General features: G+C 46.4%; 1 protein-coding gene across 1 annotated transcript in view; it reads right to left on the bottom strand.

The window, feature by feature from the left end:
- AGO1 (protein argonaute-1) overlaps positions 1–17,908 on the bottom strand; it is an 85,923-nt gene extending 68,015 nt beyond the window's left edge. Inside the window, exons 1-4 of the mRNA XM_075694897.1 lie at positions 17,793–17,908; positions 7,308–7,680; positions 5,443–5,742; positions 109–468 (exon numbers count right to left, since the gene is read on the bottom strand). Coding sequence (XP_075551012.1) covers positions 109–468; positions 5,443–5,742; positions 7,308–7,680; positions 17,793–17,811 — 1,052 coding nt within the window. The 5' untranslated portion in view covers positions 17,812–17,908. The remainder of the gene's footprint in view (positions 1–108; positions 469–5,442; positions 5,743–7,307; positions 7,681–17,792) is intronic.
- Between the last annotated feature and the right edge of the window lie 3,645 nt (positions 17,909–21,553).

Genomic DNA, 21,553 nt, shown 5'->3' with positions numbered 1-21,553 from the left:
TTATTGATATCAGAGCTACTTTGGTTTAGTAACCTTGCCTAAAACCAAACCAACCTCTAGAAAGAATATGGAGCCGGCCTAAAAGAAACGCCCACCAAGTGCACTCACGACTGGAGCTGGGCAGGCCTGCGGGTGACATTGCAGACGCGGTACTTGCGGCGCATGCTGCCGCAATGGGTGATCTCAATCTTGAGGCCCTTGATCTCCTTGGTGAACTTGACGCGCTGGGAGTCCGTGAGAGGCTTGCGCTGCTCGTTGACGTCACGCAGCTCCAGCACCTCGCACATGAACTCGATGACAGGCTGCGCCTTATAGAAGGCCGTCGCCGACACGTCGATGTTGAGCATCATCTTCCACTGGCTCGGCCGCACGCTCTGGTGGAAGCCGAACCACACCTCGCGGCCACCACCCAGCGGGTGGAAGTAGCCGTCCGGCGACGAGAAGAACGACCGGCCAACGGGGGTGTACCTGGAAATGCCATGGGTTCGCAACACTGCATCACTGGGCCCCACAGAAGAACCATTTGATATAAACCACAGCAATGCTTCAAAGGCTAGAGACTTCTCTCACATTCACGACTAAAGATCACTGCATAATATACAAAAGACGTGCTGTGTAATCAGCTCTAAGAATTACTTTTATGTCAAAAATATGACATTACACGGAATGTAATACTTGTATGCCAGATATGAACCCATCTCCCACCAAGCGAGCAATGTGGCGGGCGCCTGCAAAAACGGATCCAGCTGCACTGAGGATGCCCTTTTTGAGAGCGCAGCTCTAATGGGCCGATCGTGAGCAGTGAGGCCCCCATCCTAAGCTTATTGCTCGACAGCAAACGCAAGGAGCGACGACTAACACAGGGTCACGTATCTCCGAGTTTATGGGCACCCGATGCTATATAATTAGGCACAGGCTGGTGAGAACAGACAGCTAGGGGGAAATACTTGAGTGAACACGAGTCAAATACACAACCTTTTAGCAGAACGGCTTACTAGTCTATCTTATTGTTGACAATGCAATGGGATGCTCCAATACATTAAAATATGCAAGCTTGCTAATAAATGCATGTGCACATTATTCGGTCTGGTATTCCAGGCTAAATATTTGAAAAATTTCATGTTCGCACACCACTAAGCAATATCAAATGCTTCTCTTCAATGTGGCTCAGCCTAAATTTTAAGATCAAGCTAAGAGGTGATAATTATGCTAAGAGAAAGAAAGCTAGAACGCTAAAAGAAAACACAAGTGATGTTTCAGCCCCAGCATGGAAGCTGCCTGTACAATCACTATATAAAAGTAGCAAAGCTTCGTGTGCATGCCGTACGCACACAGCACACTATCAGTGGATAAAAATGTGACAATGCACGTTACAGGCAAGAAAGCAAAACGAAATTTTCTCTAATTACTTGAAAATTACTTTATTATAACGGCCAAATAGACGTAACATTTCTTGCTTTAAGTAAAGCTCTTTGACAAGGTCCCGCATCATTAGAATTTTGAAGCCTAGAATCTTTGGCATTCCTGAAATCCTGCATACCTGACTAACAGCAAGCAACACACTGACATTGGAGGACGACTTCCTGGCAGTCTGCCAGTCACACCGGGGGTGCCACAGGGTAGTGTCCTGGGTCCCCAGCTCTTCTTGGCTTACATTAATGATACTGTAAATGTAATAACTCCTGGAGTGCAAATTTGACTAGTTGCAGATGACTGCATTTTGTACAAAGAAATTTTCTGTCCTGGTGTACAAAGAATGCGGGATGATTGTTAATACCAATAAAACTGTATTCCTGCCTATTACAGTAGAATCCCGGCACAACAAAGTCCACTTCGACAAAATTTTTAGCCACAACAAAGATTTTTCATTCCCCATCAATGTTCCATAGAACATAATGCATCGAAATTCCCTCCAAAACGAACTACTTCACGGACACATTTTCACTTCAACAAAGTTTTTACGGAGCAGACGTGAGCAAAATTATTTAAACTGTAGCTGATCAAAACCCCTAAAACTGTTTTTCATGCCTTGACAAACCGCCGACCTTGGTAGCATAAAAAGAAAACAGAAACTGGAGCTGCTAGGGCCATGACACAATGTAAGCAAAACAAAGCTGCCAGGAAACATTGGTGATGGCGATGCAACGCGCTCCTATGGAGGACCATCCGAGCTCTGAGGAAACATTTTAGGTCATATTGCTTAGGAAAATGGTGCGCGTACAAATAAAATACACACAATAATTTTATTTTTATGGCATCTCTAATTATTCATTTTCTACAAAGTTTCGTGAAAATGGCTCCGGTGTACAACCCCAATTACAGTGGAACCCCGTTCATACGTTTTAGAGCGCAGCTCTTTGGCGTCCGTTCCTGGGTTTCGCGTCGTCGTCGGCGTTGTCGTCGGCGTCGGCCTCGTAACCAGCTCCGCCCCCCTTTCATCCCCCCAGCGCTAGCAGCGACCGACTGATACCGCTGGATGCCGCTGACGCCGCTAGAGAGTCAAGATAACGTGACTGCATAGAACACCGTCGCCGCCATGCAGAAAGAGTATCAGTCAAAGGCATCAGTCAGTCGCTGCTATCTCTTCCCTCCTCCCTTTATCGTGTTGTCCGCTTGCTGCGCGCGCTTCTGCCCCCATCGCTTGCCGCTGGGTGTACACGCCGCCCCCCTCCGCTTCCGCTTACTGCTGGTTGCTCTCGACGGCGGCGATGAGCCTCCGCTTCGGCGGCGCGAACTGCAGGGTCTTCTCGGCGGCGGCGATGAGCTTCTGCTTCAGCCTCGCTTACTGCTGGTTGCTCTCGACGGCGGCAATGAGCCTCCGCTTCGGCGGCGCGAACGGCAGGGTCTTCTCGGCGGCGGCGCTTAGCCTCTGCTTCCCCCACGGCTGTGACAACCTCGCGAGGCACTTGTATAGATCTCGTCTTTGAGAATCAAGCATTGGTGTACCAAGTCGAACATATATCAGTCTATTTCTCCGACCACAAAGCTTCCTTCATGACTGTCAAGAACTGTTAGTGGAGTCTTTGTTAAAGGAATACGTGTGAAAAATAAAAAAAAAATTCTGTGATAGCGCATACATGTGTTGCTCGATTTCTTTGCCTCAATCTATCCAAAAGGTGAAACAGCTTATTTGCTGCGTTCAAATTTCGCATTAGGAAGTAACGTAATCGTCGGTAATTTTTTCTTTTTTCACCGGACCGAGGAAAAAAAATTGTAACAGCCGGGAAAACGCAACAGTGAGGAAAGCTCCAAAAATGAATGAAAAAAGTGCAGCTTCAACTATAGACAATTTATTTCCACAGAGTGCGTTTAGAACTTAAAAAAGTCTAGAATGGTTACTTGCCGTTTCTTTCGCTCGCTAGAAATCACCACACGTTTCTCAATAGCCTGGAAGGCCGCATTGCTGTCAGCATCGCTATGAGGTGCGACGTACCAGCGGAGGAGGTCCAGAGCCGCGACGGCTTCTCCAAAGCTAAGATTTGGCAACTCCCCGGCATCATGCGGCTCGTGCTCCTCGTCGTCACCGCGCCACGGCAATGGCAACGGACGAAGGAATATCCGCGGGAAATTTTGCCCTCTTTGGCGTAATCATGCTAACGTGCTAACGATTGTTTAGTATTGCTGCGGAGCGCACGCGCCCGAGCAGCCCGGTTGCGCGCAGCGCGGCGTGGTTTCGCGAGAAATGTAAACAAGAGAGGAGAGCTGGCCCGATAGGCGGAGCAGTGCCATGAGCAACGCCAACTTCCGGCTTCACTTTCGCTTCACAAAGAGTGACGTCAGGACCTCTCCCGAGTTTCCTTCCTCCGTGAGTCGACCCGTCCAACAAACCATGCGGCGACCGTAATCACCAGTAATCACAGTGATAGTGAGAGCATTTTTCACGTATGGCCATCTATTGGCGGCCTCTCGAACTGGCATGCGGCTTCTTGCAGCCATTTCCATAGCCAAGCCCTGCCAAGCCCGGTCAAAACTCGTCAAAAAACAAAATGGCGGTTGGAGCGCGTTGCCTACTTTAGCCCAGGCAGGTTCGGGTTACGATGCATCATGCGGGAACGTTTTCACAGCTACTACGTAACAGCGGGGTTCCTTATACATTGGATCCTATGGAAGCTATGCCGGGACCGGATGAAAACGACGTAGCAGCCGGGAAAACGCAGCAGTAAGGAACGTAACAGCGGGGTTCTACTGTACTATACGAACTAGCTGTTGCGAGGTTGCATGCTTGACAATGAACAATTGCACATCATTTGGTCATTGTCTCTCGAAGCTGTTGGATCAGCACATTGCAGGCGACAAACACCCGATCTGAAAATCTGGCCGGTTGTGGCACCATTTTGTCTTTAGTTGCGACTGTGCGACGACAAACATGCCTGGAGGAGTGGAGAAGTTCCACACTGTCAATCAGTTCGGCCGAAAGCGAGCGAAGAATAAGAAACTTGCTAAGGGCATGACATTGCGGGACCCTACAACTGATCAGCAAGCGTCTCTCATCACTAAGGACGATGCTCTGGTATGCTGTGTATTTTTTGCAAAAGGCAGAAACAAAATTATGTGCACTGCAACAAAACGTAGGCACTTGACACATAATCAGCGCTCCACATTACTAGTGCCCATGTTACTGAATACAGCGCTGGCACCATCTGTGGGGTCAGAATCGCAGCTCAAGAGACAGCTCTCGGAGTTTTGTCTCAAAGGCCATGAATTCGTTTACTACAAGCGCCAGGAGCAGGGAATGTTACTAGTCAGAAGCAATTGCAAGAGCGGGAAACACATCGTGGCTGCCACATTTTTTTAGAATAGCAGCTTGGGCTCAAAATGTAGACGGGACACGAGACGAGAAGCGCGTGTGGCATCGCCTTCGTGTCCAGTCTACGTTTTGTGCTCTTAACACCAGGGCACATTTTCTAGCACCGGCTCCAAGATATGTGAATCTGGAAGAGTGTCCCAACAATGCCTTTCTCCGACGGGACAACCAGAAATTACGAATTATCCAGATGTATGCGTGCTGGCTTTCAAATTATCTGGTGCAATTCCAATTGCAAATTACGGGAATGCAGAAATTCTAGTCTAACTAAATTTTCACATAAACAGGTTCAATTAGCGAGGTTTTACTGTATTTATGCTGTGTGGACACTCGTGAATTTAATGGAACTTGATAACAAGTCTTCTTGGTTCTTACTTCTGCCTGTTCCCTTTAAAGTCAATGAAGAGACATGTGCTATCAAAACCAGCACATAACGAGTGCAGACCTTGCATTTCCTTAATATAGCAATGTGCCTGCAGTATTGCCTCCACTTAATATATATTAACTGCAAACCTTGGCAACATGAAGCCGTGCTTTAAGAGATGCGTTCCCCGAAGCACTTTTGTCACCCTAGCACGTGCCAGTACGTTAGTCGGGCGCACTAGCACCAGCACAGACCAAATGCACGTAAGGCTCACGTCATGGAGGGCAGGTGCCTCATGACCACGTCGAGTGCCTGGACGGCGTCCATGGGGATGTGGCGGGAGCGTCCCTCGAGCACTTCCTCGAGTGCATACAGGCTGACCTGGGCGACCCACTTGATGGCCACCCGGAACACACGGTCCTTGCCCTCGCCGGGAAGGGTCACCTCCAGCTCAGCTTTCTCCTTGCCCAAGGGCAGGTCGTCCCGGGTGTACATGTTCTTGCGACCGTCAAACACAGGCTTCTGGCTGCCAAATATCTTCGAGTAGGACTGCACCATCGTCTCGATTATTTCCCTGCAGGAAGAAAACAATTGTTAGTGAACAGGAGCAAAACTCCACCTTGCGGTGAGCAACTATTTTTCTCAAGGTACCGCTCGCTACAATGAACCGGATAAATGAAATGAAGCTGCAGCAGCCTGCAGCACTTCGAGAGGGTCCCCGCAGACAACCTGCGAATGGATTCTCCATTTGTGTACGGAGCACAAAATGGTGACGGGACACAAAGGCACCACAAGCGCTGGTGTCTGTCTGCTTTGTATCCCGTATTACTGATAGCACGCATCGCAAATCCCGCAGGCAGCTAGCTAATCTAGCAATGTTACAGACAACTCCCCCCCCCCCTACCCCCGTTAATTTGACTGGGGTTAAATAGACTTTTTGCTTCAATCAACTACGCTAAGAGGTCTCAAGAAATCACAGACTGCTACGGAAGAAAAACTCCTTTAGTTCAAACTTGAAAGCATGCCACTTCCGTTAGTACGATCCCCACTGACCCACACTGCTCCACGCTCAGGCGTGTGGCGGTTACTACAAGCTGGAAAACTAAGGATGTACAAATATAGAATTGTAGATTTTGAATTGAATATAATATCAAATTGAGAGAAAAAAAAAAGCCCAATACCAAATTGAGCACCGGAAAATTTTTCACAAAATGTAATGCTTACAAATTTTGGGCGAGAAAATACAGTGCTACAAATGCTCGGGAGCCTTCTGGCATTGCATAAAAACAATGCAGCAAGCTATCGTAACTTAGGTACGGAATTAAGACAGCACAGTCTACCCTCATTAAAGGGAACACAAAATGATTATGAAAGTACTGCTTACAGCTCAGTTCTAGAATATGAAGGCTTGCAAACTATTTTGTTTATCAATAGAATTTTTCTTGAATAGAATCAAGTGCTTTCCTTTTTTTCCGTAACTAATGGATTAGTGGCATTCTGTTACATTTAATACCAATGAGGTTCTCATAACAGTGGACCTGTGTTTTGTAGCATTTCTTTTCTTTATTGTATAAACAGTTCTTATTCTTCATTTTTTTACAAAATCCAACTTCGTGGCTGTTGGTTTTCGTAAAGCCAATCTGCACGACAGACAAGAGGACCACGCCTCACGTGACTCGATCATCACTCCGCGTGTGGCGAGCGCCGACAGCAAAGAGGAGGCGTTCACTGTCAAATGCAGCCTGATTTGCCACCTGTTAAAGGATGTGGTCCCAAATCCAGAAAGTCACGGCAAATTCGCTCGACGAAAACCCAATTGGGAACCGACCGATCCATCGACCAGGCGGAAATATGGGATGGTAGACAAAAAGATTTGTTTTAGAAATTTTTTTTTTTTTTACTGAAAAGCTCATTTTACCGCTACTTGTAAATTCAACCATTTGGATAATTCGACCAAGCACTACGGTCCCACAAGAGTTTAATTAATGGGAGTCAACTGCACTTGCATCATGCAAAACAAGATGCAAGCATCATCTGCCAACAAAGCAATTCAAAATGCCTGTCAATCCTGCAGTTTTGATTCTGGCAGCAACGTGGCCACAGCCATTTTTCCTCAACTCGAAGAAAGGAGCCACCCACCGATTGACTTTGCGCGGGCACTTGTCGGGCGTGATGGTGACATCGTAGTGGTGCAGGAACCCACGCGGCATGGATATCTGGAAGTGGTTGGCCCGCAGCAGGATCGGCCGCCCCTCGGTGCCCACGTTGGGTCGCCGTGGACACGAGAATTGGGGCAGTGCCGCCGCTGCAACCGCCATCTCGGTGGGACCCAGGGCACCCGCCGTGACAGCAGCCACGGGTGTCGTGGCTGGAGGTGCGGGACCCAGAGGGACGGGGCCGCCCCCTAGGGGGGTCACCGTGCCCACGGGAGTCACGGGGGGTGGGGCGCGCGGCGCCCCTCCCGGGCCACCACCTCCTCCTCCGCCGCCACCACCGCCAGGGGGCCCAGGGGCTGCACATATACACAAGAGGCAAACATGCTGTGACAACTCATCGGGCAGCACGCTACTGTTCACAGGTCAGACAAGGGTTAAAACAAATGTAACTCACTACCAATGCCAAGATTGGACTACTTGGTTATGCAAGGCTCAAAGTAAAACTGTGAGACTTCTTGACCGAGGACGAAAAACCAGCGGCAGCTGCCACAGATGGGTGCTAAAACAACAGGCTGCGCAAGAACAATAAAATTAGTGAAACGGTAAAGACTAATCTTTAGGCACTTGGTGTCAAACCTATGGTTGCACCCCCTTATTTGGACAAATGAACAATATCATCAACAAATGTCATGGCCAGCACACACACGGAATCAATGAAGTGGCTCAGGTCATGCATTAAGGCACACCATGTGTAAAACTGTCATTGTTGCAATTCATTTTTAGAGGTGCAGGTGCACACAGCATAGGCAATCACAAGTCATATTTTGCAATGTTATTTTAACATGTGCAGCTCTGCTTGCCTATTCCTTTGTTTACACTCCACAACATATATGTATGTTTAGTGTGCAATAAACATTTCCAGTCAAAAGTCAGCGCTTGTCCTTGTCTGTGCTCTGTTTTTTTGCCCTCACTCAAGAAGTGGCACCTTGAAAACCCGTTATACCTTGAAGACTGTTTGAACCCTAAAAATTTACAGACAATGACTATTCATGCGCACAGCACAGAAGTAACTGAAGATGTTTTGTCAGTGAGCTGGTGGATCCACCTAGGGGTAAATGAAGACTCAGTTACCCTGGCCTTGAGTGAGTAAATCTGCAGTGAAGTCCACTGAAAGACGGCATAAAGGTCGGGAAAACATGTTTCAAGTGCTTCGTGTTCTGCCGTTCACTGAGGCGTATAAAGTAAAAGTTGCTCAGGCAGTTAGTGCGATATGTTTCAATAATCCACTACCCATCACAATATTTAATTTTCCGGCATGAAACATGAGGGCAGCTACTAACAACTGTATTAACTTACCACCATGTCACAATGTATATGGACAGAGACTCGTGGAGTTCGACGGTGCTATAATATGGAACGCTCTCCGACTCAGTGTAAAGACTAGCCAGAACTTTGTACAATGCTTAAAGAACTTCTCTCATGAATGCTGACAGGGTCTTTCTATTTGTATCCCCTGATGTCATAACATTGCCTTTTGTTTATCCTATATTTTCCCTGTAAAAATTCTTTAATAACGTGCATTTAAGTTGTATCTTACAATAAGTATGCTGTTCTTCTTATGTCTATTTTGGTATTGGACCCCAAACTAGACACCAAGACTATGGGTCCAAACAGTATTGTGTATTGTGTGTATGCAATGAATTCAATAAATAAAGAAAAAAGAAACAATCAGCACTTGCACTATAGAGGACGAGCAACGAAGCTGTGGTGTGTTTTACCTCAATAGACACATATGTATATATAGGTATTATTATTATTATTATTATTATTATTATTATTATTACTTCGCCTAGGTGACTATGATGTAACCATCACACACGCCGCCTACTGGTGGTAATAGTGTGTAGAGGACGCAGGTGGCCATTAAAATGAGCCTCGACGCGAGCGACAATATGTGTTCAACGCAGTCAGAGGAGTGCACAAAACAAAGCATGTTTGTAATTTGCAATTGAGCACACTTCATAGTTAATTAGCTGAATGAAACTTGGAAGAAATATAGTTTTGTTCTAGCGGACAAGCATAGGGCTATCCTTGTCCTATCATAGGGTTTCCCTCCTGTAGAAGCCCATGTATTGACGCCAGACCGTAATTCTGCAATATTTAAAACTTCACTGTGCACTACGTAATTATGAAAAGTAGATGAAACTTGCAATAATGTAGGAGTCATCTTAGCAGCTAATTGTCATATAATTTGTTTCCAGATAGTTTCGATAAAACAATAGTTACGCCCATTTTCTGTAACCATACTCCCTTCATAGACAGCCATGTATTGACAGCAGATGGGAATTCTGTAACATTTACAATTCCACTATGACCTAACTAATTATTACAAGTAAATGAAACTCGGCGTAAAAATAGAGTCGTCTTAGTGACCAATTTCGGTATGATTTTTTTTCAAGATACCTACATTAGATGCAGAGTTACAGAGCCTTCACGAGAAACTGGAGACAAAAATTTGTCGTGTCGATGCGACGCGTAGACGGATGGATATCAACCACTGCCACAGGGTAGCTATATACAGCTTCACTGTACTAAACATTACTCCTTGGGGCAGCTCACATACAAAAAGAAAGTGCCTTCCGAGTCCCCCAACAGTCAAGTCCAAAAGTTGCACTAGACACAACCCGTGCATGTGAAATGAGATCTGAGAGTTTTCATGAGTGACAAACACTGTCCAAGTTGCGGAGGTTTTAGCAAGTTATGTGCAGCAGAAACACCGATTACAAAGCTCCATATTATTTTTCAGTGGGCTCATTATTATGGACAACTATTTACACACAGTTACGGCGCAAAAGCAATGCCAATTACTGTATCAGTGGTGGAACAGTCCTTTAGCTCTACGACAGAGCTCTTAGCACAGGCAAGAGGCGACTCGCCACAGCAGAAAGGCATTCTGGTGTAGCATAGAATGTGCACCCTCGTCCAATAAGAAACTGAACACCTCATCTGTACAGGTTTGAATGAGAATGCCTGCAAATGTGCAAGTCATAATGTCACTCACTGCTATTATGTTGTTATCCTGTTGAAGAATCCACCTCACAGAACTTTCCCTCATTGCAAGCACACACAAGGAAAATTACTGGCTTTGAACACAAATTCAGTGTTCCCTAAGAGGGTGTACATCTATGCACCATATGGTCTTGGTATTAGCTGAAGTATGTCAATAAATATCGAAGAGCTGACTTTATGGGTATCAATTCATAATGACCCAACATAATGACCCGTTTATCGCACAGCTTGCAAAATTTTAACTACGCAAACAAATACACATATTATATGCACCAAAGCAAACTGAAAAATTCCCTCATGATCCACCTACAGTCAGCAAATGATAAAACATGTTACCAGGGGCACTAGAAAATTTGTAATTTGTGAGAAGAAAATTTCACCACGTGGTTGTTTAGTTTCAACATTTTTTTTATCAGCGCTTTCTTCTTTTCATCTTTTTGAGTAACCTTCTCCCCCTTAGTTCTCGTACTATAGATATGTGCTCAAAGTATTTTATACAGAAACTCCATCTACAAGTAGACTAACTGGATGGTGTCACTTTCTGCATCCTGCTGCTTATGTTTTTAACAGGGTGTAGCCTCTGTCAAGCCTTCTGTGCCTTTTTCACCTACACCCCTCAGCATTGTACTTTAGTGCTAGATGTAGAAATCATCTGACTGAAGGATCTTGAATTCAGCATTCAGGATAAAAATTACCAGGCTAGCTTTGTTGATTTTTAATATAATGCCCTTCCCTGAGCACACATTGAAATATAAAGCCACTTCTACCCTTTAAACGTACAACAGACATTTGCACGACCATCACGTTTAAGTCGAGCAAAAAGATTGCAGAACAAGGACAGGTAAGGGAAACGACGCCCTAGAGGATATGCACGACTAAACCGAAACTGCAGTGAAGGGGTCGAGAGGTTTCTTTACTTCTAATGTGCAAAGTGTCTCTTGCATAATGGAGGCTATAGGAAAGAAAAGCCACACGGTCCAAACAAAACATTAAAAGGCCGCAACAAAATTTTGGAACATGTAAAAAGCCTAGTTTAGGATATATATATATATATATAATGCTTCGAGTATATTCAGGGTATCTATCAAGTTGACATTTCCAAATTCCCCGATTTTTCCAGGTTTTCCCTGAGTGCCGTTGCACACTTCCCTGAGTGATGCAGAACTATGTTTTATGTCAAGACGGGCTATATCGCCTGATGATTTCACTCTAGTAAGCGCATGAAAAAAATAAAAAAGCGACTTAATCCAATCTGAATACTAAGGAGTAGTGTTTATGTTATTCAAAAAGAGAATAGAAGGCAGGGGTTAGTAAAATGAACAGCAAATAAAGTGTCTGAAAAAATTGCAAATGAAGTCTGACATTCACAAATACGAATAAAAAGGAGATGCACATAGAAGCAAACATATTCCAATATGAGCTATTTCTATCAACTGATAGCAAGCTCATGTGGTATGAGGCCCGAACTCTGTCACAATTGAGATTCTCTCTCAACCGCTCGTAAGTCAACCTCAACCGTCCTGACATACTCTCAGCCTGCGCACGACGCCTGAGTGTTGTGTTTCACTGCTTTAAAGAGTTTATTTTGGTTTGGATGAGGGACACCTGCATCTCGGCATCAGCCAAAATTTTGTTTTTTGAGCTCAATCTTCTTCAAAACGGCGGCAGCAAGCTTCCTTTCCCATTTATTCCTCAATGCATACATCATTTCTGTTCTTGTCCTCCTTCTGCCACTCGTTCACCCCAAGGACCATTTGAAGCATCTTGGCCAGTTGCACAGTTCACGGCCGATTTTTAGAACTCCCTAGGGGTCGGGACAACGTTTGAAAAATCGGCCAGTTGGAAAAAAATAAATGCGTGTCATTTACTGCCCTTAGGCGCTCCAACCGCGACAGGCACGTTCGAAAACACTCTGAAGGCCTGTCGGTGCACATATTAGGCATATCGGCGCTTGTACTGTGACAGGAAATACAGGGTGCACGCGTGTATAATTAAGGAATGCATACTGTGTTCCATGCCAATAGCCCCTTCCCACGCTTGTTATGCTTCACTGCAATACTTCTGCGTATGCTTCACCATGTAACATTTCTGTACAGAGGCGAAGCTGACTTTCGGGTACCGCCATTATGCAACGCACCGTGTTTTCCAAGTTCCTAAGCCAATCACGAGGACCACAAATTCGGAGTCCGTGCCATTGCTGACAGCAGCTAATTTTTTCAATAAAAAACTCGGCATCCAACAGCAAGAAGCTTCATAGCGAGCGTCCAAGCAGCTAGGCCTAGCGTTGCCACAGTGGTGGCAACGGCTGCCAGCGGATCTACGTGCGAGAGTGCCGGTTCGAGGTGGCAAAGTAATCAAAACGGCAGCAGTGGTACCTTTGGTTATTGCCGTTTCGGACGCGCGGTCACAGCAAAACGTCCGGAAAATCTGACAGCGAAGAGTTCTTGCGTCCGAAATTTCACACGTTCTGATACGTTGACTCTATAGGTTCATGGCGGTGCCGCAAAGCCGTCCGAATTATCGGGAATCCGGAAAGTCGGTCATTGACTACACACTGGCAAATCCTCCAGCTGACGACAGCGCGTCAAAGACGATTCATTACGATTCCTGTTTGTTGCTCGAGCCAGCATTACCTCGACTTTCGACCCTTTCAATAAAATTGGCACTAATTTTCCCTGATAGAGGCCCAAATTCCCAGAGTTTTCCCTGATTTTTCCAGACTACTCAAAATCCCTGAGAATTCCCGGTTGGCAGACACCCTGATATTAAGCGTGTGTGTGTGTGTGTGTGCGTGTGCGCACGCGCACCTCATATAAAATTGCCCAATGGCAGGATTCGAACAGAGGCCTCCTAGCATAGCAGCTCATTGCTCTAACCACTAGGCCGTGAGTATGTGCCTCAGTAGGCAGAATAGAACACCTTTAGGAATTTCCCACGTGCAAGCCAATGCATTCAGACACTAGGCACGTTTTATTGCAATATCATTTATTTATTTATCTATTTATTGATTGTACCTTCAAGGCCCAAAGGCGTTACAGAAGGGAGTGGAACAAAATACAGAGCATGTACAGATGACGGTATAATAACAAGAAAAATTAAAAAGCGCGCATTAACAAATGTATTCTTCAATAGTAGTTCTAAAAGCAGATGTATTGGTTATGTTAAAGGGACCCTGAAACGCTTTTGACGATTTTCTACAAACGTATTGAGTCGTTAGAGTAGTCCCTTCTGATCATTAATTGACACATCTAAGTGCTCCGCGTAAAGCGTGTAATTTATTATAAGGTTTTAAAAATGCACATCGCTGCCGATCGCAGCGCACTGCTCGGTGGAATTTTAAGCCGCCCCTACCCATATGACCGAAATCACCCATATGACGTCAGCGGGGCGAGCTATCCGATTGGCTGATCAGGGCGTGTGATCGATAATTTTCCAACTTTATGGTAAACAAATGATCTTCGTAATAGTTGGAATGTTAGTTAATTTGTTTTATAAAAAGAAAGTAACATAAAGAGAATGCAGAAGAACAATTTTTCAGTACACCCAAGCACTTCCGGCAAACAGCAATGGTCGTCTGCTTGTATACAACGTACCCCATTTTGACGAGAGCTCCGCGGTCAGAGTCGGTCTCAGTCTTTTCGCGAGCACTATTATTCGACTTTGTTGCCTTGTGACTGCAAAAGTAGCGACTGGCAACATGTCAAGCTGTGACATCGTGTCCCTCTGCAAGGCAGCGTACGAGCGAACTGGCTGCTGCACATCGGACTGCCGCTATCCAATCGGCGCCAGGATTTGCGCGTTTGTGGCCGTCACTTTACACCGGAAGATTACTAACGCAATAGCATTTCGCGAGTCCGATATTAGGGCAAACGCAAGCGCAAGAGGACAGGGTCTGGTCGCTTGACTGTGCCGTAAAGGGATGAGCCATGAGATGAGCAGAGGGGCAAATGTGAATGGTCTGCATGGTGCAGCCACCTGGTGGCACAGAGCTCAACCATACACAGTAGCAGCAACAAAGTGTATTCTTCTTTGCTGCTGGTGTGTATTTTTTGCAGGAGTGTAATCATCAACACATTGTTTTTATAAATGTTTAAAATGTTTTACACTTGGTTAGAGCAATATTAGCGCTTTGTTTGGCTGGTTAGGCGCTGCGCCAACAAGTGTCTGGACCGTGCAGACCGATCAGGCCGCTCACGTACGCCTACGCTAAAGTTCCTTCATGAGCTTGAGTTTATGCCTCCAGTCATTTGCCGAAATTATCAGCTTGCCTGTGGTTACCGGAATACCAGATACGTTCGGCGCTACGACAGATTGCTCGCAACGCATGCTGCTTCGATAGCTCCGCTTGGGGTCGACGGCCAAGCGGCTAGCGGAGAGGTCTCGCGCGGGCGGGGGCGGGCTCCAAAACAACCGGAAGTGGACGATGTGACGTCGCGTCGTGACGCCGAACCAGTGAAGGCGGAGCTTAGTCCCGCTCGCTCGGCGAACGAGTTGAGGAGGAAAAGCATGGCTAGGGAGGAGGGTAACTTCTAATCGCTTGTAGCTCCATTAATACGTAACGCTTCACTTAAATTCTGGTGCGAATGTCCTACTTAAGCTGTACCCTACGCGTCTACAAAATTTTTCCGAACCGTTTCAGGGGCCCTTTAACAATTGAAGCCGGAAGATGATTCCATTCATTGGTAGTTTTAGGAATAAATGAATATATACGAGCAATCCAAGGTATTTTTCATTGTTGTCGAAAATTGCATGTAAAACGACTGATTTTTTCAGTTTCATTGCGTTCCCCGAAGAAAATCACTGACATTAACTGCACAATTTCGCTTTGCATCAGAACTTGAGCACCAGGTGGCAAAAGATGTCTAGGCAGGTTCATGGTCCAGTCGCAGACTGGTGGACAGAAGAAGCTGTATTCTAAGACCTCAGGTCAGACCGCTTTGTTTAATGGAACAAATTGTTACCAGACTTGTACGTAATGGATTACATGTACTCAATTACTTGCGATCAGTTTCATTTTTTATTTCTTTAACTTAACGATTACTTTGATAACTCGGTAACACTCATTGTAATACAATTACTTTTTTCAGTAATCAATTACATGTAACCAGTTATATTATTCAGCTTTGAGCACCTAAACTTGGCAGCAACTGTAGTGTTCAAAGGGATGAAGACATGCACATGGGTTAAGCTCCCTCCCACAATTGGCATCCTGCAGTTCAGCCTCTGTCAACTGAACGTGGCAGGCTCTCATATTTGCACACCTTTTTAGGAACTCCGACCATGAACTTTTTCTCTTATAGTAACTTTCTCTCTCTCAAAAAAGAAAGCATTTCCAGGAGAGAGAGGGGCTCTCTCTCCTGGAAGCACTTTAAGCCACCTTATGAGCAGCTAGAGCTACTGCTCAAGTCGTCACTTAATGCAATCTAGGACTTTTTTGATATAGACAAGTTTTTGGCCACTGAACGCTTAGGTTTCTATCTGTTTGATATACAGGCGACTCATATACACATATTTTTGTGATTGTAGAACAGTATTCTTAAGGCCGAATAATGTGCAGCATTATATTAAGTTACTTACCTTACAGACTGGGCCAGCTGTTCAAGGAATGTGAACATTTGCTAGCGCACATTACAATTAGTCATTTAAGTCTAAATGGCAAACAATTCGAGGCTGCCGTTAGGAGGTCCACCAGATGTTAGCCAAAAAATTAAAACCCCTCCTTTGGCTCGATAGTGACAGCCCCTTTGAACGCTGATGTCAGGGAATCCAGTACAGACAATTTTTCAGCTTTTCACTTGCCCTTTTGGGAATTCCTTCCTCATAGAGGACCCAGACCCCAATAATATCAGCAGCGAGTTCCACTTGACGAACTATTGTAAGCGAGGACATTTGGCTATTAAATATACACTGCCTGCTCATTGTGTCAGAGCAAATACATAAAACGTGTTGGCCACATCTTATCATGGAAATGGGCTATACACAAAGCATATCACGATTTGCAATCAATTCACAGGTCTATTTTGGCCCCTATCATGCTATTATAAGGCTGTAAGTGCCTGTTCATGCCAAATACTCATTTGTAGTGCCTGCAAATCCTGCCTATGGTCATTAATCACATTAAGACATTCTCACGTGCTACCCGCACAATCCATATTGCACTCATGCTGTATTTATGCAGATTGTGGAAGATGGCTTGCCACACAAGCAAATGACCCAACATGCCCTAAAGGATTTTGAGACTACAGCATGCAGTGCCAACGTAATGTGAACGTTTGTGTGAACAAAAAAAAAAACAATTAGACCATACAAAAACGAGGTGTTCTATTTGATGCAATGTGCACAGAAGCAAGTTCAACACAACATCGTCACGCTAGTTATTGCGACTTCCTTCGCGCGCTCTACGGTACTCAAGTGCGGCTTACACCTAATTGAGAATGAACTAACGAGTTGCAAATTGGGGATCAAGCAAAAGGATGCTGGTGAAAAGGCGTCGATGCACGATTCGAGTGCAACAACGCAAGAAGCCGCAAATCGGGCGCAGGCAGGCCACTGGGTTCGGTCAGGGCAGAGTTCGACAATCACGTTATAGTGCTACACGAGGTCTCCAGGTCTCTAGCTGCTTTTCAGAACTGCTAGAAAAAGATTCCACGACGCGTACAACACGGCGTGGTAGTGAGCGGCACAACGCCTACAAAATCGCGGCAACTGACGGGGCAAGCGTGTTCTCGTCTTCATCGCACCGTCATCCGCCCGCGCGATCGGCCGCACGGCACTCGCACGTGGCAAGGCAAATAAAGCAATAGTAAGATAAGCGTGGGTTCGCGCAACAGCCAGCTGCGCGCGAGGGCATTCGTGTGCGGCCTAGGGAATGCCGCGCACGCAAGCCAACCATTTGCCTGTAGTACGACCAGTGCTCAGCGCCACGAACAGAGGATGCGCCGACCGTCAGAGCAAAACACCTACCTCCACGACCGCGAATGAATGGCACACTCCTGCGGACACGCGTTGGCTTCCATCCTTGTTTTCATTCCATTCCACCACGAGACTGCCAAGACCTCCCACAGTTGAGGTTGCCCAAGTCGTCGCGATCTCAGCGGTACGCAAACCTCGCCCGCCCGTCCGCCCAAATGGGAACGCATTTGGGGCATCGACAATGCAGCAGGGCCTCGTGTTTGGAGCAAGAGTTAGCTAAAGCTACGTCCGCGTAAGGATGAACGGGGCTTTCCGATGGGAACGTAAGCCTTGGCCTGATCTCCCTACGCGGAGTCGTCCCGTGCGTAAGCCTAACGTCGTTCGAGTGGCCGTCACGGGTCTCCGTACTCCTCTAGGCGGTCCGCATTAGCCGCAATGACGTGACAACGGGTGTCAAAGCATGCTAGGAAGAACAAGGTGTACTTACGCTGGCCAACAGGGTACATCCTTGCTTCTGTGCTGTCTGCACGAAGCTGTCTGTTTCAAACCGCGGGCTGGATCGGGGGAGGAGGAAAAAGCAAACGCCAATCCATTCGCACGACGTCACGGATACTCTGCTTGAAGCGCCATCGCCTCCATCGGCCACCGCCGTGATGCAAAACCGCGACGTCATTTTTTGAAGCCGTTAAGTCGCCGTCACCTCCGTACCCTCATCCTTTTCTCATTTTGCAAATATGCAAACGTAGCCCGCACAAGTGCGAAGCTAATGTTTGGCCGAGTTGCGAAGCTTTCCGTGCGCACGGACAAAACCGTTCACGTTTGCACGTCCATACGTCAGAACTGCGTCATTGTAGGTCTTTACCGGTGACTCAAGTCACGAATTCCAGTGACTTGCACCAGTCTAATCACCTAGTTACAGAAGGCCTCATGGGACTTGTTTTTCTAAATATTCAAAGTATCGATGCTTTTGTCCTACGTGAAGTACGAAATCGCAAACCAAGCTCGCGACAACGCGAACATAGATGCAGAAGTGGCAGTTGCATTAACCGGACGACGCTATTTCACAATGAAGTTTCAAAAATACGTTATATGACGTCCGCGACATCGCGAGGGCGATAATTCGGCGTGTAAAATAAATTTAAATGGCCTCCCAAGATTTCAGGGTTCTGCTGTCACTGCGCGTCGTGATCTCGAAGGCTGTGCTTTGTTTCTTTCTGTTCTTATACCTCCCGCAAAGGTACCGCTAAGATGAAATGTGCGGAAAAAGTCTGCTTCGTTCTACTTTACTGAATTTAGACATAGACGGAGATAGGCCAACTCAAAAATCCGTCCTTTATGCACATGACGTCATCCGCTAGGAGCGCTAGCGGCATCCGCGGAAGCCGCCATGACCAACGTTACTAGACTACACATAGAGTTTCTCACTACATTACCTAGAGGGAAATCTGGCGCTGCTGCGCTGTGGTATGCATGGGAATGCCGGTATATTGTGGATTCGGATTGGCATCGTTCTCGTAGAGACAGGACACCTTGAAGACGCGCTTGGCAAGTACCGTTCCGTCTGTCACAATGATTCATTTTCTACTATAACAGCACGTGAAAAGCTGTTTTAGCTTTATTATTACGCGAAAACATGTTTTGTTTAACTATGAGAACTTGTTATTGTGTGTGCGACTACATGTTACGTACACTCTTAGGCAAAGTTACACCCTTTGGCTTGCCCCTTCTCCCACACAACGATAATCATTATCTGCCTTGATGCGTTTCCTTTCTTTAACGCTGCGAGCCCAGTACTTTCCAGTAACGAACGGCACGCGCGTTATCAGCGTAAAACAGTTTACACCCTTTGGAGTGCCCCTTCTGATAACGCGCGCGCCGTTCGTCACTGGAAAGTTCCGGGCTCGCAGCGTTAAAGAAAGGAAACGCATCAAGGCAGATGACGATTATTGTTGTGTGGCAGCAGGGGCAAGCGAAAGGGTGCAACTTTGCCTAAGAGTGTAAAAAGTATCAGCGGGCCGCTAAAGTTGGAGGACAGATGACAAGGTTCGCGCTCGCTTTGAAACAGTTGGTCGTCTGTTCTTGCTTTTCTTCGCTTGGTCATGCATCGTGGGTGAGTAAAGATGTAATATGCATGAATGGAAGCATTTTATGAAGATTTTACTTTGAGAACGCGTTATTTGCGTTTTAGACGAAGCCTCTTACAACACCAGCCAACACGAGCCTCGCAAACACATATACCGTCATTCCCATGACGGCACGGTGCCCCCTTAAGAAACTCCCATAGACGGTGGCGCCAGATTACCCTCTAGGTGTTATAGTGAGAAACTCTATGAGACTACACGGAGGATGTAGCGTCCTCGAGCACTTTGCCCCGGGGTTGCCCCGAAACCAGAATGGTGCGCTTTGCACCGCCGTGGTGGCGCACTGCGGAGGGTCAACATCGAGGACAAAACTGCACCCCGTGCAGGGTGCTTGCATGCAGCCCTACTTTGCCCCTGGCGCGCAAGGCGTGCGCGAACAGGCGCGCGCTCATTTTATTGTTTGCAGGTGCTGAGCATCTGCGGCAAGCGCTCGAACCTTGTCAAACTGCGTGCTCCGGCCGACATACCTGGTTGCAAGCAAACACCAATGGATATTATAAATAATCCTGACAACCCGTTCAAGGAAGCTGTCCACTTTCGGCCGCTCTTCACCACATTGTTTTTGGACGAGGTCGATCAGCATGCCGTCTTCGCTGTCAGACGAACTTGAAAAAAGCTCATCGATTGCGGCAATTAGCAGCGCTTCCTTTCTCATTGCCGACATCTCCACTTGCTAACTCCGTTGCAACCGCAGCTATAGACCTCAGACCCCTGCCTCAGACTCTGCCCAGGCGGCGCAGGGGAAAAACCCGTCACCAGCGCCCCCATCGCAGCCTTGCGCTAACTGAGTAGTGCAAGGAGAGCTGTCCGCAAGCCAAGGTGCATGGGCCACAATCGACCCTTCTCTTTCGTTTGTGTTGACGTACGGTTTCCTAAATATCAAGGACCTGGAAAGCTTCTTCCGCGCATCCACGCTTCGGAAAGAAAGCTCAGCGGGACGAAGTACGTGTACAATATAAAATAAAGTCTCAAGTGTTATTTTGGCGTGCTGCAACTCGCAAGTACAGAGAGCATCAGGTTTGTCTATAGGCATATCAGCATAAAAATCTAAGCATTTCGAATTGGTTCATATTGAATATGTCCTGAACAGAAGACTAAAATATCTCCTATATTTTTATGTATTTTATTGTAATGTTTTATCTCGCAATTATTTACAGAGAGTAAATCCTTTCATAGCCTTTTCCAGGGCAGCAAAGAGAAAACGTTTTCCAAGGCAGCAACAGCGTGCGATCATAACAAAAGTAAGCTTCCTACAGTGCCTACGCGCTGCATCTTTCTTTCTCGCAGAAGCTACAGCATCGCTCAGTACCTTAATTTGAACTTTTCGCAGACGCTTTGAGCAACAAGCGCGCACAAATAAATGTAAATAAACGCGACATTTTTTTCTTTCCACACGTGCGTTACTTCGCAATCACTCATCCAGTGCTCCTACAGCAACAAAACGCAGTCGAGCAGGCTCAGCACATCGCGAAGCGTGCTTGTTGTATCGGCGCAGGACATACAATATAGCTAAAGTAAAAATGAGCTCGCGATACAACGATGCTCTAGAACAGGATTTTGAATTCATAAACGAACCAAAATGTTTGGTTAAGCTGACCTGCCAAATCTCTCCGTTTCACTTGTTGAGTCAAGCGGAGGCGGACGTCTGTTAAATGATGGAGATTTCGATGGCACATAAGCAGGATGGTTCGCAACGTTGTTTTTTCTGTTGACAACGAAGTGGCGGCTGCAGATTCTGAGTTTTCGCTTGGTTACCACGGTCCTCCGTCAGGGCTACGCAACATAATTACAGAAGAACAAAATTGTCGCACTTTCTCATGCGAGCCCCTGTGTTCTGGATGCAAGTAATCCGATTATCCAACAGGTTGAACAGCCCGTATCCAGCGCTCTCTCATTTTCCCTTCATACGATCGTGATGGAAATCGCTAAAATGAACGTTGTTGTTCCATCCTTCACGTTCATGGCAATTTACAACACAACAGTAGCGTCGATTCTGCGTTTCTTTGTAGCGCGCGGAGCTATCGCGGTTGCCGTCGTTTCCGCCATCAGTCTTAAGAGTGAGCCAGCAAGCGCTTGATGGCAGTTCAACGGCGCAGCCGACTAGCGT

Source organism: Dermacentor variabilis, chromosome 6 (genome assembly GCF_050947875.1).
Source record: "Dermacentor variabilis isolate Ectoservices chromosome 6, ASM5094787v1, whole genome shotgun sequence".
In the NCBI taxonomy this organism is placed as follows: domain Eukaryota; kingdom Metazoa; phylum Arthropoda; class Arachnida; order Ixodida; family Ixodidae; genus Dermacentor; species Dermacentor variabilis.
The sequence above is the reverse complement of the archived record's forward strand: the minus strand, read 5'-3'. Positions and strand labels throughout refer to the sequence as shown.